Consider the following 16,542-nt stretch of genomic DNA (forward strand, 5'->3'; position numbering starts at 1 on the left):
TAGTGTTGTAGTGTTTGTGTAGTGTAGGGTCATGCTGGGGGTAGTGTTTTAGGGTTTAGGGTAGTGTTGTAGGGTTTGTGTGGTGTAGGGTCATGCAGGGGAAGTGTTTTAGGGTTCAGGGTAGTGTTTGTGTAGTGTAGGGTAGTGTATGTGTAGGGTAGTTTTAGGGTCATGTTTGTGTAGTGTAGGGTAGTGTATTTGTAGTGTAGGGTAGTGTTGTAGGGTTTAGGTTAGTGTTGTAGTGTTTGTGTAGTGTAGGGTCATGCAGGGGAAGTGTTTTAGGGTTCAGGGTAGTGTTTGTGTAGTGTAGGGTAGTGTATGTGTAGTGCAGGGTAGTTTTAGGATCGTGTTTGTGTAGTGTAGGGTAGTGTATGTGTAGTGTAGGGTAGTTTTAGGATCGTGTTTGTGTAGTGTAGGGTAGTGTATGTGTAGTGTAGGGTAGTGGTTTAGGGTAGTGTTAGTGTACTGTAAGGTAGTGTAGGGTAGTGGGTAGTGTGTTGGTGTTACTTTTAAAACTTTTACAATGAGTATTCCTTTAACATGCATGCCTTTGCGTTGTAAAGGTATGCGTGGTAAAGGCATATTCGTTGTAAAAGTTTGCGTTGTGTTTATTTTCGGAGTGATAGTATTTGCGGAATCATTTTTGCGGAGTGATGGTATGCGGGGTATTTGTATGCGGAAAAATGTCACATATTCTTGCTGTAGTTCTAATGAGCATAACCTTTCACAATATGCAGCACATAAAACGTATCTGTGAAAGCAGCCACATTTAGTAACTATTATGCTCTTTTTTACAGGTATTCATGCACATAAAAAATGTAATGTCTCTGTAGACATCAATGTGGTCAGCAATGTATTGAACGCTGAATACTGTTCAAAACAGTGTTCGGTCATTATTTACCTTAATGAGTTGTACCTGTGAATTAGCTCGTCTGACATAGAATTGTAAGTCAGCAGCTTGACATATATGCATTAGCTACTGCTAAGGCATGCACGTCCAGGTCCTATTCACAACCCTCTGTAATTTCTAAAAATGCCTTACACATACATATTTGTGAAATTAGCAGATGCCATACACCATTAAATGCTTAAATACCTTACTGTGACTTGAAACATTTGTTAGTGAGTTACCCATACGTTATACATTCTTCAATCATTTATAATGTGTCATAGTTTTTACTGATTTTCTGGAAATAATCATCTGCACCTTATAAATCTCCAGTTTATATAAAAATTGTCGATAGCACTAATTGTCAACCATCTAATGTCAGTATATGCCCAGAAACCCACAGGTAAACATGTATTGCAAGTATACGTTTTAGTTTTTCTCACATATTTTGTTAACAAGACTTTGATTTAGGCCACAATCTATTTGAAGTGTACATCTGCGATTCACAAAAGTAATGCTTACTCTCTCCCTTGTTTAAATGAAGTACTGTTTGCACTTAAAAATGTACTGGTAGTTAAGCAAGCAGGTGCACCATATAACTTTTCCATAGTCAATTAGACTTGTCTCCAGGAGTACACTATTTCTATTTTTATATAGACACATATGCATACACTCAACCTACGTTGGATTTGTTTGTTTGTCATTTACTACATATTTTGTTTTCTAAAATGATCTAACAATTTCTAGAGTGATTTGAAAACTAATAGCTTGAATGATGTCATCAGTCATTTAATACAGTGGTGTTTGCCATTTTGTAGTTAGCTATACATAAGTCAGATATTCTACAGGAAGACCATTTTTTTGTTTTGCTAATAACTTCAGCACTGTTTGATTAATCTTCATGAAATATTCCAACAAAAAATCTCAACCACTTCAGTTCCTTCCTGGAAAGTTTTGGGGTGACCTGTCAAGTCGGGCTGAGAAAAACAGGGGGCTCCCAAAATACTTTCATCCCACTATATTTTCTATTAGAACATTTCTGAAAACTATATAACCAAAATGGCTGAACGGAATTACAACAAATTTGACAGAAAGCTAGGTCTTTACCCAGAAAGCATCCTTTTTGTGAGTTGTTGTAAATCTATTTAGTCATTTTTGAGACGTTAATGTTCAAGATCTATTGACATATTAACAGTTTATCTAGCAAGACTTCTGCAAGAATTCCACGGTTGCAAAGCTGTTTTCCCATGAGCTGGGTTGCTCCTACGGGCAGCCACGGTCGGCAGTAGGAGTTTCTGCAGGGCGGTGACGTGGGGAGGGGGAGGGACAGGGTGGGGGGTAGTAATGTATGGATTACGGAGTTTAACAGTTAAGTAAACATATAAATGAATAAAACGAATTTCGTTGCGTGCACTGCATCACCAAATGCGATGCAGTGCGCGCAACGAAATTCGTTTTATTTATTTATATGTTTACTTACCTGTTAAACTCCGTAATCCATACATTACTACCCCCCACCCTGCCCCTCCCCCTCCCCACATCACCGCTCTGCACAAACTCCTACTGCCGACATTGGCTGCCTGGAACATGAAAGAAATTATTGCAGCTCCTATTACCGGACATGGGGACTCAGTCCCTGTGACCTAAAAATGTAAAATAAATTCGATTTTGGGGATCAGGGTAGGGGTGTCCTGATACCCTTGACCTTTATGAAGGCAAGTGATTTACAATGAGAGACTGAGGCAAAAGAATACCACACTCATCACTATAGTGGGCGCTGGTTCAGCTATGAATACAGTGGTGCATGAAGCTGGAAGACCTGTCATCTTAAACTTCCACACCAGAGAAGCTCAATCAACATTAAAAAGGCTTGATTCAGCACCCACCCTTTGTCATTTTTTTGTAATGACATACAGGTTATTTAAAAAGTAGGAAATGTAAACATGAATTTAAAAATATAATGCACAGACTCAAAGGAATGATTTCTCTAACCCCTTCCATGCTCATGACGGAACGGTTCCGTCATGAGCGTCGGTTGAGCTGTGCTCATGACGGAACCGTTCCGTCATGGTTCCATAAGCCCAATGGAACGTTCAGCACAGCGCAGGAATCTGCGCCGCGCTGAAGCGGTTAAAATGTGATTTCTTTAGTCATGATCTCTTTTTTTTATTAAAAAAGTCTTCTTTTATTTTGTAGTAGCCAACGTGTTTCGCCCCAATAGGACTTCTTCAGGGCTTCAATTAGTTTATCCTCTGTCAGAAATAGTAGTAAAGTGAGCCTTCCCTTGTCAGAATGAGGGAGTCACCTTAATCTTGGAATACTCTAGGTCCTTCAAAAATCCCAGTATGTGGTAGTGTAGTACCTGGAATAATGAATCCTCTTGTGGCCCTTCATAATTATTTTCTCAATATCGAGATGAAACGACAAGAGCGATTCACATGAAGATTGCAATAACACACAGGTCGCCCCCCAATGAGCAGTTATTTCCCACAGCTCACAGCCTTCAGCCTTCAAACAGCAGGCAAATGCCATCCACGAAGTGGTGGGGTGCAAATGTGTCATAAAAAGGTTGTTACTTTATGTTAAAAAAAATATAAATTCACTGAAAAAACAAAGGTTATGCCGCAGAAAATAGTAAGATTTTAAATTACATTAAAAAAAACCTTAGAAATTCACAAAAAAACAGCAAAATTCGCCAGTTGTACGTAAACAGACATAAGTATAAGTAGCACAAGTATAACTTGCACCACTATGATGTTCTGCTTATGACCTCGCATATTACAACACTGATGAGATTTTAAATCTTTGGCGGTGCAAGTTACATATAACTGGTGAATTTCCAATTTTTTGTTTTTATAAGTTTTTTTAACACAAGTTAAAATCTTACTACCTTCCTCACGTATAATTCCTATTTGACCTTTGTTTGTTTTTTCAGTGAATGTATACATGTCAGTGGTCAAAGTGCATTAGAAAAAATATGGGAACTGTGATGTTGAGAGCAGTGGGGGCGGGCATAGTGAGCATGTGCATGTGGTCAAAGCTGTGTCTAAACAAACAAAATATTCTGTATCTTTTTTCGGTCTTTTATCCTCAGGTAACTACATATAAAACAACGCTGTGTCAAGTGAAATGTAACTGTAAGTTATGTTAATCAGTGGGAAATACACTACATTAAGAAACCTCAATTAGTTAATGAATTGTGTATTTTTAGTGCTACGTGGTCTAACTCTGTGACAGAAAGCACTGTGAACATGTAAGTAATTATTTTAAACATGCATTACTCACAGTATAAAGTAGGCTCCTACAAAATGTGCAAAAAGGTTTAAGATAAAAAAAAGTTCTTCCTAAATATAGATTTTAGTGATACCCGGTGCTTTAAAAGAGCTGGCACTGCCCGGTACTTTTTTATTTTGAGAGGGAGAGTACAGGCACTTCACAAGAGAAACATAACACTTTTAATTGGAGAGTACCTCACTTCTCAGAAACAAGCAGGTACCAGCACTTCTATTTTTATATTTCAAGGACTGGTAATACCTAGAATATTCTTAGTGCTATTTTTTTTATCACTGCATTTTATAAGCACACACTTCACAGGTTAGCTGGTCGCTCCCTTACAATGCCTCTCAAAAAGAATACATGTGTGTAGCTTCAAGTGATTCCATCAAAGATCTTCCGACCACCCTTTACATTTGCAGTTTGACCTGTTGCGAGTATTTACGTTTCTTTCAGGCACCAGCACCCGGGCAAGAAGACTCGTTTAGCTTTCTGCCCTCCCTCGGTTCCACAGCAAAAGGCTCCCTGCCTTACACTTCGGCTGAAGCATTTCAGCTCTCGGAATTAGCCGTTTTGGGACTGATATATTTCCATAGAAAGTAGGGGGAGTGTTTTTCTAAAATTAAAAAATAAGCATGGGCACGTCGTACCCCCAACCCCCCTCACCCCCACTTTCCCCCACTCCCCCCCCTTCGACCACTGATAGCAATTAAGATGTTAGATTTTGAAAGAAGCTCAAAGATGTTATGAAATGAGTGAATGGATCCCCGTTATGAAAACAATTGCGCATTTCACATGAGGTATTAGGCGCTCGGTGAGCAGCGGGGTATGGCTGAGGGGAGGCGCTCGGGCGCCTGGACTTTACATGCAGCCGCCGCTTCAGCAACAAACACGCAATGAATGTTTTACATGTGACGTTTGAGGACTAATGACATCTTTGCATTAATGGAATTCATAGCTGGGCAGATGGGAGCGGGGACACCGTGCTCTCGCGGAATAGTCAATAAGGGGAGGTCACACTCGCCCGTCCTTTGTGGCCGGTCCATTGATCAGCCAGGCACTGACAGGCGCTCTTAAGGGGGCAGTCTGAGGACGGGGCAGGACAGGAGCACTCTCGCGGAGCTGACCAGACCAGCACAGCACAGCAGCAGCACAGCGCCGGGGCTGCAGACATGAACCAGATCTACAGCCGCGGCGAGGACAACCTGGAAGTCTTCACAACCGTGATGTCCCCAAAGAGTGAGTGAAGTTCAGAGCTGGGAGGGGCAAAGGCTTGTTTCTGCCTGGAAGGGCACGCGCGCCATTCGGTGTGCAGTGGGAAACCAATGGTGTGCTCCTGTGCAGTTTACGGGGAGGGGTGTGTGGCTGGCATTCCAGGTTACAGCACTAAAAGTGTGCCACTATGTACTGCACTGGGACTGGGGTGGTTCAACTCGTCGATTTAACTGTTAAGTTCTGATGCTTGAATTATCCGCCTCGGAAGGATGTAAGGCTGAGTGTGCCTTACCAGGATTAGACCCATGACCACCAGAACGTCGCGTTTTATCGGCAGCGATCGAGCAACTCACGGAGCCATCCTCGGGCGCCCACTGTTTGTTAATTCACCAGATCTTTCCCTTAATAACGGTGCTTCAGATTAAAACTAAAGTGTACCATTCGGTCTATAAGAGGAGACCGGATACAATACCAAACTATCCCTGACTGTTTTGAATCCCTATCGTGTGTACCTATTCACGTTCCACGGATCACATAGCAATCTTATGTGGCAGAACGGGGGCATGTTGGCACTAAGAAATGTGATAGGCAAATTAATTAATTACGTCTATTGTTATCTTGAAAATACAAGGCATGTTACACTGGTGGCCCTTCTGCCTTATGTGGGCTTTCACGCGTGACTGTGATTGTTATATTGTAATTGTATTCAATGCACAGTAAATACTTTAGACTTCTGAGACTAGAAAGCTCGCGGAGCAGACAGCTAAAAAGTGTCTTTGTGTCTGAGTGCGCATGCGCGAACGCGAAGCTGCTGCCTGTGCCTTGGTTGGAGGAAAGCTGCGTGGATTGTTTCTTGGCACGTATATAGAGACTATTTAAAGCGAGTCCGCTTTACAGAGATGTTTTCTATGTTTCAAGCACATTTTAATCCCGCACATGTCTTAAATATGTCGAACCACGAGGTATCCTTCCATCCAATACATGTAAGATTATGGCTCATAATGTATAAGCTATTTACGGAATATGCCCGAAAGAATAAGGTGGCATGGTCTTGTTTACTGTTGACAATGACCTGAAAAGAAAGTCACGTCCATCAGAGCCTTCCCAACATCCATTCTAAGAGGTCGAGTGTCCTGCGACTGACTGGCAGCTCCTCCTGTAAAAACACGTTTTGACTTTTTGCAGTTGTTAAGACAAAACGTTTGTAGAATATGGATAGCGATCTATGGACAATTGATTTAAAAATAAAGAAAACAAATTATCATGCTTCTTTGTATCCTATGTATTTTTGGAAATGCTTGAAATAAGATGCTGTGGTATAACACTTAGTAATGCAAACATGTTTTTCATCCGATCTAAAAGGCATTTTCTTACGCATCGAAATATTTTGAATGTATTTAATGTGCATCTTTTGCTAGGTAAACATTTTAGCTTGCCTACGGTTAACCTTATGACCACAACAATTAGGGACAAATGTATTGCCATTGCACCAAGTTTGCGTCAGAATAGTGACTGGAGTAGAATGTTTTTTTGGGAATATACTTTTGCGCTGGAAAGTTGTCTGAAAGTAAGTAAAGCAGTGCTTTATGCTGCTTTTCTTTACTTTGTGTCAAGGGGGCGTTCCATGAGTGGTACATGGACGGCTCCATTCACCCACCCGTGGTTTTTGACACAAAGCCGTATCTACTAACAATAGTAGACAGGATTTTGCAGCAAACAATAACACCCCTTTGAGGCAGACTTGAAAAGGAGAAATGTTTTTATTTGTATTTCTCCAAACTTTTCCAACTTTGGACGTGTGCTGCAGTATACAGCACACATCCAAAGTGGGTAAAGTTTTGCATTTTGTCTGGGCAAGTTATTTGGTACTGTAAAGGTTCCCTTCCAGAACAAAACCTATGCTAGACTCACTGAGACACCTATGCACTGTAGTGCAAACATGTTCCTGTGGCACTCTGCAGCCTAATTGTGCGCCAGCACTACGGAGAGAGCAGAATAGTGCCACATCTTAGTAGAAATGACTCTGACCTGCTCACTTCCTCTCACACAATGCACCGCTGCCTTGTGTGAGTGTCTAATAAATCTACCCCGCAGTTGAGTGCGAACGAGTGCGGCTGTAGATTAGCGGGAAGGCTCTGTGGTGGTGGGTTGTGTGAGGAGTGCAGAGCTATGGTGAGATTGTGTAAGGTGTTCTGAATATTAATGAGATGGCGTGGGGGTGGTGAGTCATAGGAACAGAATGTGAGGTGTGTTGGACAAGAGTGACAGCCTGAATCTGTGAAGGGACTTAGTGGAAAAACTGAGTGTGGATGAGTGAGGTGAGGATGAATTGGGAAGTATGCTTGAGAAATGGTGACAGTAGAGGGAGTGATGGTGAGTGGGGGCAGAGTAACTGAGAATGTGAATGATTGAGAGGAGCCAAGCGATCTTAAAAGTGGGTGAGGCAATGGACTTGGTGTTATGAGGGCGTGAAAATGTGGAGTTGAGTGTGAATGGCTGCGAGGTGGAGAAGTATCCTGAGTATACATGAGTGAGTGAGCAGCAGTGGTTGTTACTCTGGAGGAATCAGCTGGAAGAGTCAATATGATTGCTCACATGAGTGACAGCAAGGCTGCGGATGAGTGAGGACATTCAAGTCTAAGTGAGAGTGAATGAGTACCAAGTTGCTGGTGAAGTTTCGGTGCACAAGTAAAAAGTGTCTGGTGAAGTGTGGAGGATAAGGAAGAAGCCGCTGGTTAAGTGTAGATGAATACTGCAGTGAGGGAATGACTAACAAACAGAGGAGGATTGTGCGTGAAGGAGATACCCGAGAGGTAGTGAGTGTTTCTAATGTTGGGAATGAGTCGTGGAAGAATAGATTAACATCGGTACAGCCTTCACTTCATGCTTCCTACGGATGTGCAAGCCAGCTTTATGCCCACGGGAAATGGCCCGATGCCTCCACAAACAGAATTAACCCGATTATAAAATAATGACAAGATCTGGCTACGCTTGCCGTGTGTGGTTCTTTCGGTGGGGGCAGCTGGTAATATCAATATTTGGTGGTACGACGCACTTTTAAATCAAAGTGTATTCCGAACAAATCAACGTAGCTAAGAAAAGACCCCCTGTACTGTCTGTCAATTCTGCATTATTTGGCAATAAAACAAGTAACCTTTGTAATGTTTTGCTTTCAGTGTGCCGTGCCTCCAGAGGAAGGACGCAACATTCCCCACAGACCTTCAGAAGAAGCGTGAGTTAACTGGATATGTTCGCTTTACTTTATTTCCATTTCAGCGCCCCTTCTACCTCGCTCTCACTTCCCTCTGCACCCGCACATGTTTCTCCTTCCTGCTTTCTCTTTATCTCTCGCCCTAAACTCCTCAGCAGTATAAAGCGCTTCGATGTCATCTGTCTCCCCGCCCTCCTCTCCACCCCAGGGCTTTCCTTCGGCAGCTGCCTGGTTATACACTCCCCGGGCCTCTTTTAAATTAAATTTGCCTGCCCCCTATTGACAGAGAGCTCCCGTAACAAGAGGCCTGACTGACACCTCAGGCGCAGGGAGACGCACTGTCCAGTCGGCAGGTGGCCTGCCTTCGGCCGTCCTTTGTCCACGAGGTCATGACCTCTCGCCCCGATGTCGGTGGCTCAGCAAGCTTCGCCGTGTGCTAAGAGGGTGCACACACACACACAGGGACATATTTACATGCGTCACAGGTTTGTGAAACGCTTTAAGAATACACAAGCTGCACTAAGATGTCAAAATTATTTTAATAGACCAATAGGAGTGTTTGTTAGATGGGAGGTTTTACATAGAGCAGGCATAGGAAACATTTTAGTTTTGCTTGGCATCACAGGACAACATGATTCTTATTGGACAAAATAAAAAGTAAGCTTAGATTTGTGTCAGTCTAGCCTGAAGACATAGTTTAAAATGATTAAAAAAAATAAAATAAAAAAAATAGCAAGGAAGAAGCATTGACAAAGTAAATGATTGGTCCACCGGCCCTGGCACCGAAGTGCACTTGTGTTATGGTAGATATTTAAATTTGATCCTGAAAAAGTATATCACTGAAAGTGCAAGAAAACCAGAAACTGAACTGGCCTTCTTCCTTGAAAGTTTTGCACTGATCCGTCAAGGGAGGGCCAAGAAAAAGGCTGTTTCTCAAAATAGAGATTTCTCACTTTAATTCTACTTAATTGTTCTACCGATACAGAAAAAATGGCTGGGCAGAATTACCCCAAATCTGGCAAACTTTTAACTTCACTTAAAAAGCATGCTTTTTTGGGATTTGGTTTAAATCCTTTCAGATGTTGTTGAGAAATTAAGTTTAAATAGGGACTCAGGTTGGGCTGAAGGAGCTAGCCACAGAAAAAGTTAGAGATGTGGAGATAATTAGTTCTGTAGAAGTTCCTGTGGTTCTCCCGTTGTACCAAAAAAAAAAATAGCCACTTCTGATTGGCTGCAGGAGCCTTTTCTCCTGTCTGCCACTTTGGTACTGCTATACCGGTATGGTAGTGGAACCTGAACAATGTGATTGGCAGGCTGCAAAATCTGAGCAAATCTTGTGGCCGGCATGACAGAACTCGGGGACTCGGTTCACAATGAAAAAAAAGAATAAAGGGCACATAAGGGTGCAAGGTGAGCACCCCAAGCCCATGCAAGGGGTCCCAAAGGTATCCCTCCTTAAGTTCAATTAAAACAAAATATTTTTGGTCTCAGGAACCGTGGCTCCAAGTGAAGCCCCCCCTATGTGATACCACGGTACCAATGTGTTAACAAAATTAAAATAAAAAAAATGGCGGGATGTGGTCATAGCCAGACCTACGGCCACTGCCCTTGTGTAGGTCGTAGGCTGTGCACAGAGGGGGTTGGCCTCCTTACAGTAGATTGGGAACAGGGCCGATTTACCGCTGCACATTGCTTGATGCTGTGCTCGGCAGGGGGTTGGCTGCCTCTGAGGGCTGGGCTGTTGGACACCCGCAGTGGTTAGGTAGGGACAAAGTTGAGCGCGGATTGCTCAAGGCGCTTGAGCATATTCAAAATATATAATAAATACAGAAATTTACTGAAAAGTGAAGGTTAAAGTGATGTTATAGTTAGGTATTGAAATGAGATTAAAAAATGAATGTTTAAAAAAAACACTGAATTAGCCAGTTATACTCTAGAGAACTAACTATAATTTGTTCCCATGTCATGCTCTGCTTAGGACTTCACATATTAGATCATTCATGTTAAATGACATCTTTGATAACATCACTGATGGCATCTCAGCATCCAATCAATCATTAGGACAGTGTCCAATGGGACTTGTGGACATGAAGTAATTCAGCATTCTACACCTGTGCCCAATTTTCTATCACCAATCAATCAAGTGATAATGGACATACCCTTTGGCTACGTGCCGAACACATAGCATATCTGTCTACTCACCCACATTTGGTGGATGTTGCTATCTTTTTGCAGGTATTCGCCTACCTAACAGACCCTCATAGATTTTAATAAAGTCTCCCACGTTTTAAACCTTGACCATCCCCCAAAAAGAGTTTGTTTCTATTCACCTTAATGGGATCACCCTGTTAAAGATTTTACATGATACCTACATTTAAGTGAAGAGAATGACTTGTATGCCTAGCAACTGACAAGGCAACTTCAGCCAGGCCCCATTAACAAACCTCAAAAGTTTGGTAGAATTAAAAGTAGGGGTTGTGTCAAATAGCGGGAGAAAATATGGTCACCATGGCGTAAGCATAGAGCAAGTCTGGGGGAGGAGGGATAAACATGAGTCAAGCATGGTCAAGAGGGCGAGGGGGGCTAATATACTTAGACGTTTTATTTACTGATTGTACACAGGCCTGTTGCACATTTGGTTCTTTTGAACTGTGTAGGACCCGTAACCTCATACCTCTCTGGCAGAAAGGTGTTATGATATTAAGACGTCAACCATGTGCAAACAATTGTAACTATTGCACTGTATGGTCACTTGAGCAAAATTTAATAAACAAGCATTTACAATGCAACGGTTTCGCCTTTGGAGAAGTTAGAGCTATTGGCATTGTAAATGACAAAATTTGTATTTATGTGTTGGTTTTGAAAACAGATAAATAAATGGCATTGTCATTTACATTGCCAATAGCTTAATCTCTCGCAAATGTGAGAACTATTGTACCCTACGGACGAGCTCAGCAGACAGCAATTACTACCACACACACACACACACCCAGACCCAGACCCACACACCCAGAGCCAGCCACACCCAGAGCCCCCCCACACACACACACTGGAGCAGTCACACACACACACACACACACACACACTGGAGCAGTCACACACACTGGAGCAGTCACACACACTCACACTGGAGCAGTCACACACACACACACACACACACTGGAGCAGTCACACACACACACACACACACTGGAGCAGTCACACACACACACACACACACTGGAGCAGTCACATACACACACACACACTCTGGAGCAGTCACATACACACACACCCAGGAGCAGTCACACACACACACACCCAGGAGCAGTCACACACACACACACCCAGGAGCAGTCACACACACACACACCCAGGAGCAGTCACACACACACACACACACACACAGGCGAAACCTAAAAACCTCCCGCCCATGCTCATTACTTGATAAACAGTATCCTCAACCCAACCATACGCTACATGGGTGACCAACGCCTATAACCACCAGCTACTCACAAGGTTTAGGTTACATTTTTAATACAATGAATCAGCTTCCCCAAGGGCTAGTCTGCTCATGGTTCACTAAGCCGCAGTGAGAGCAAAAAAGACAGCCCAGTGTCCACAATTTACCTGGCCAAGTCTCAACTACGCTGCAATACTTTCAGTGTGAGAGTGCCTGTACCTCAAGGGTAAACGGGTACTCTAAATAGCGGGTACCTGCACTTCTATCAGTTTAGACTGCCTACAGAGGTAATGTGCGGTTGCTTGCTGGGAATTAGATGACAATATTGGCGAGGGAAGCCCTCGCGCCAGGGGATGCTAATCAAATCTAACGCATTTTAGCTGCTCACGCGAGTGAGATAGGAGTTAAATAATCCTCAGTGCAGCTCAATAAGATACCAACCAGAGGGACACAAAGCAAAACCTGATGGCTAACCGGATTAAACAGGACTTGGATACTAGGCCAATTAAGCACAACCCAAAAAAACTTATAAGGTGAATGTACCATCGCAGTAACGAGTTAGTAAGCATTTCACGGACTTGTACTAACGTCGAACAACGTAAAATACAGTCTGCAGAAGCGCTTATAAAAGTAAATGTCCCTCTTCTACGCAGACCTATGGCGCACCTCATAAAACAAACTGCTAGATGTTTACTAAAGCATCGGAAGACACATCTGTTGTTAGAAGACATACTTATATGCTGTGCAATTAATTCATGTCTTAGGCTATTTAAAAAAAGACGAGAGCAATCAAATCACGTTACCGTTTTAGTTCACGTTTCAATGCGCAAACAACTCCACGTCTGCAGTCTAGGCCATTCGGTTCCCTAAAAATACGCTTTTAAACCCCACCTTCCCGCCAACGCTCCCGACTCGTAATTAATTGAATTTGTTAAGTTCACCTGTGCTCCCTTTCTTTTGGACATGTGGAAAGCGAAGAGTTTATTAAAAGGGGGAAACAATGCCATCATTTTGCATGAACCGTGTTAAATTTCAGCAACAAAATGCTTACCGTCGCAGTTTGTTTCACCTTTTCACATCAGATTCGTGTTGCTGTGTTGAAGCCGAGCAGCCAAAGGTCACTTGGGATACCTTAATATAGCTTGTATTAGGGTAAACACTGAGTAGCAAGTTAGCGAAGCCTATCTGACCCCCGCACAACACAGCGAACACAAAACTACACACCCCAGAATGCAAAGTGCTCTTGGTTGAAAACCAGCTCTTGGAGTGAGTGCATGCTAATAGCTCCGATTTGACGGCAGGGTCCCGACTTTTTAAAGGCTAACACTTTTATTTTAGGTGCCTCCCTCCTAAAACCCCCTCTGCTTTAATGCAAGCCAAAGAGTATAATCTATTCCTACGAGATTTCATTCCTTGTTTATCTCTCTTACCCAGTGATCGAAGTGCATTAAACGAGCTGCTCAAACATAAAACATCAACGGAGACACGGACAGCGGGAGGGGGGGCGGGAACATGCGGCATGACGAAAAAAGGGGCGGGACTTAAAAAAAGACACGGAAACGCCCCCGAATCGCGTTTTCACGGGGAAAGCGTGATTGACAGCCTCTGTCTCCCAATGGCTAGCCTCCATTTATGGAGCTAGCCAATGGGAGACAGAGGCGGGACCAAAGCCCCATATCTAGGACATAAGATTTCGCCCTGGGCGGAGCAACTGCTACGCAGTTGCAACGGCCAGGGCGAAACCTAAAAAGAGTTAAAAAATAAAAAGTTTGGTAAAGTACACCACACATTTCCAAGATAAGCACAACACAGTACAACTGTAAAACTATGCTTACATCCACACTGTGAATTCAACCATCCCTAAGTGGTTCACCACTACATTCTACATTATTCATCAAAGTGCAATGCCCCAAAAGCTTCAGTGAAGTTCTGGAAATCAACTTCCACACCTTATAAATGTCCTCATTACATAGAATTTGTCTACAGCATTGTATAGCAACTATTTAACACAGGCCAATGCCCAGACATTCACTGGTGAATAAGCTATTCTGAAAATATGCTTCAGCTTTTCTCACAGAGTCTTTGCAACAGGCTTTGGTTTAAACCACAACCTACTTTGAAACATGCCTCAACAGACATTAGATGCGCTCTGCCTTTACCTTGTTTAACATGGAGTGTTACGTGTGTGTGTATATGTGTATATATATATGGTTGATGAAGGCGAGAAGCCGAAACGTGTCCTTTGAGACCGTCTCATACGTTGGTGAAGTGTGAAAAATTAACCCACTTGGTTACAGCTTGGAGTGCCCCACCTTCTTTACTGGAGTGTTTGTGTTGGGTGTGTGTATATATATATATACATAATAATTATATATATATATTATATATAATAATCCTTGGGTGTGTATATATATATATATATATATATATACATATATATGTATACATATATATATATATATATATATATATATACACTGAAAAATCGAAAGGTTAGAGAGACGTTATAGCTAGGCTCAGATTTCACTTGTACAAAACCAGTGAAATTCAGCAGGTATAGTTACCTGAGCTAACTATAATTTACACCTCTGCAATACACTGCTTATGACCTCATGTATTATATCACCCATAACATGGTCGGTGACATCACTGATGAGATCACTTATGACATCTCAAATGACATCACTGATGACATCATTCAGTGAGTGTAAGTATTTTCTAAGAGTTTGTGAATGTTAAACATATATATTAACCTACTAAAAAAGTAACATTTGCATACTAGGTGTACTACTAATGAATGATACTACTTCTAACATATTATGTGAGTGGCTGTGTGACTGTGTGTATATCCGTGTGTGAGTGGGTGCCTGAGTAGCTGTATGGGTGTGGGCGTGGCTGTACAGGTGTATAAGTGGGTGTGTGAATAGCTGTGTGGGTGAGTGAGTGGCTGTATTAGTGAGTGGGTGTGTCAGTGGCTGTATGGGTGGGTGAGTGACTGTATGGGTGAGTGAGTGGGTATCTGAATGGCTGTATGAGTGAGTGACTGGGTGTGTATGTGGCTGTATGGATGAGAGAGTGTCTGTTTGGGTGTTTTGTTATGTTTGTTGGTGTGTAAATGGCTGTATTGGAGAATTAGTGTCTGTGTGAATGGCTGTATGGGTGAGTGAGGAGATGAAGGAGTGCCTGTATGGATGTGTGTATGGGTAGGTAAGTCGCTGAGTGTGTGTGAGTGAGTGTGTGAGTGAGTGGCTGTGTTGAGAGGCTGTATGGGTGGGTGAGTGGGTGTGTGAGTGGCTGTATTGGTGAATATGTGACTGGTTGTATAAGTAGCTGTATGAGTGAGTGAGTGGTTGTGTGAGTGCCTGTATGAGTGAGTGAGTAGGTATGTGAGTGGCTCTATAGATGAGTGAGTGGTTGAGTGAGTACTTGTATTGGTCTGTGAATGGGTATGTGAGTGGTTGTGTGGGTGCGTGAGTGGGTGTATGAGAGGTTGTACAGAGGTGTGAGTGGGTGTATGAGTGGTTCTGCAGATGATGTCATCAGTGATTTCATCAGTGATGTCATTTGAGATGTTATCAGTGATGTAACTGACCATGTCATGAGTAATGTAATATGTGAGGTCATAAGCAGTGCATTGCTCCGACGTAATTTATAGTTAGCCCAGGTAACTATAACTGCTGAATTTCACCGGTTTGTACGAGTGAAATCTGAGATTTACTATAACTTCCCTGTAACCTTTGGTTTATTCAGTGGAATTCTAAGGATTTTTAAATACTATTTCCTAACTATAATGTCCCTGTAACCTTTGATGTTTTTTTGTGAATTTCTACGTTTTTTTAATGTCATTTCCTAACTATAACAGCCCTGTAATCGTTGTTTTTTTTAGTGAATTCCTAAGGTTTTTTAAATTTAATTACCTAACTGTATCCCATAAACTTTGGAAATGGCAAATTTACAGGAGGCAGCTATCTATTACAAGTCTGCTCTGTTATTGTGCCTTTCGATGGACTTGTCGCCGCCTCGGCATCCCCACCACCCCCAAACTCTCATTTGGGGCATCCCCTCACTGATCAAAACAAGGGATATTTGGATGCAATGGATGCAAATATAGCTTCCATGAAAGCAAAAGCCCACCTACCCTTAGAAGTTTATGCGCTCTAAGAAGCCTCCCTCTTTCAAATGGTTTGTATACCTTTTGACATTACGAGCAACTAAGAATGCCTAGACAGCGAAGAATACATTTTTGCACGACGCTGCCCGTGAGACATCAACATTATTGAATGTGGCATGTATGTTCCTGCGTACTTTTCAGCAAACCTCGACTTCGGAAAAAGCCATAGAATAGATATAATACTCAGTCTCGACCTGTACTGTACATCAAATTACCTTAGCCAGTTTCTGTGATTGTTTGGGATAAAGGCCACTTTTCTTTACCAAAAGTCTACATTTTTCACATTATTATTACACAGCTGAATTCTCTTGCTGTGCCTACTTGTTGAACTTCAGCACACT

At 42.3% G+C, this 16,542-nt stretch overlaps 1 protein-coding gene across 1 annotated transcript in view; it reads left to right on the plus strand.

Annotated features, from left to right (window-relative positions):
- The first annotated feature begins 5,334 nt into the window (after positions 1-5,334).
- VXN (vexin) overlaps positions 5,335-16,542 on the plus strand; it is a 62,564-nt gene continuing 51,356 nt past the window's right edge. Inside the window, exons 1-2 of the mRNA XM_078685631.1 lie at positions 5,335-5,401; positions 8,554-8,609. Of these exons, the coding sequence (XP_078541757.1) occupies positions 5,335-5,401; positions 8,554-8,609 (123 nt within the window). The remainder of the gene's footprint in view (positions 5,402-8,553; positions 8,610-16,542) is intronic.

The sequence above is a fragment of the Lissotriton helveticus genome, chromosome 4_1 (genome assembly GCF_964261635.1).
Source record: "Lissotriton helveticus chromosome 4_1, aLisHel1.1, whole genome shotgun sequence".
NCBI classification, from domain to species: domain Eukaryota; kingdom Metazoa; phylum Chordata; class Amphibia; order Caudata; family Salamandridae; genus Lissotriton; species Lissotriton helveticus.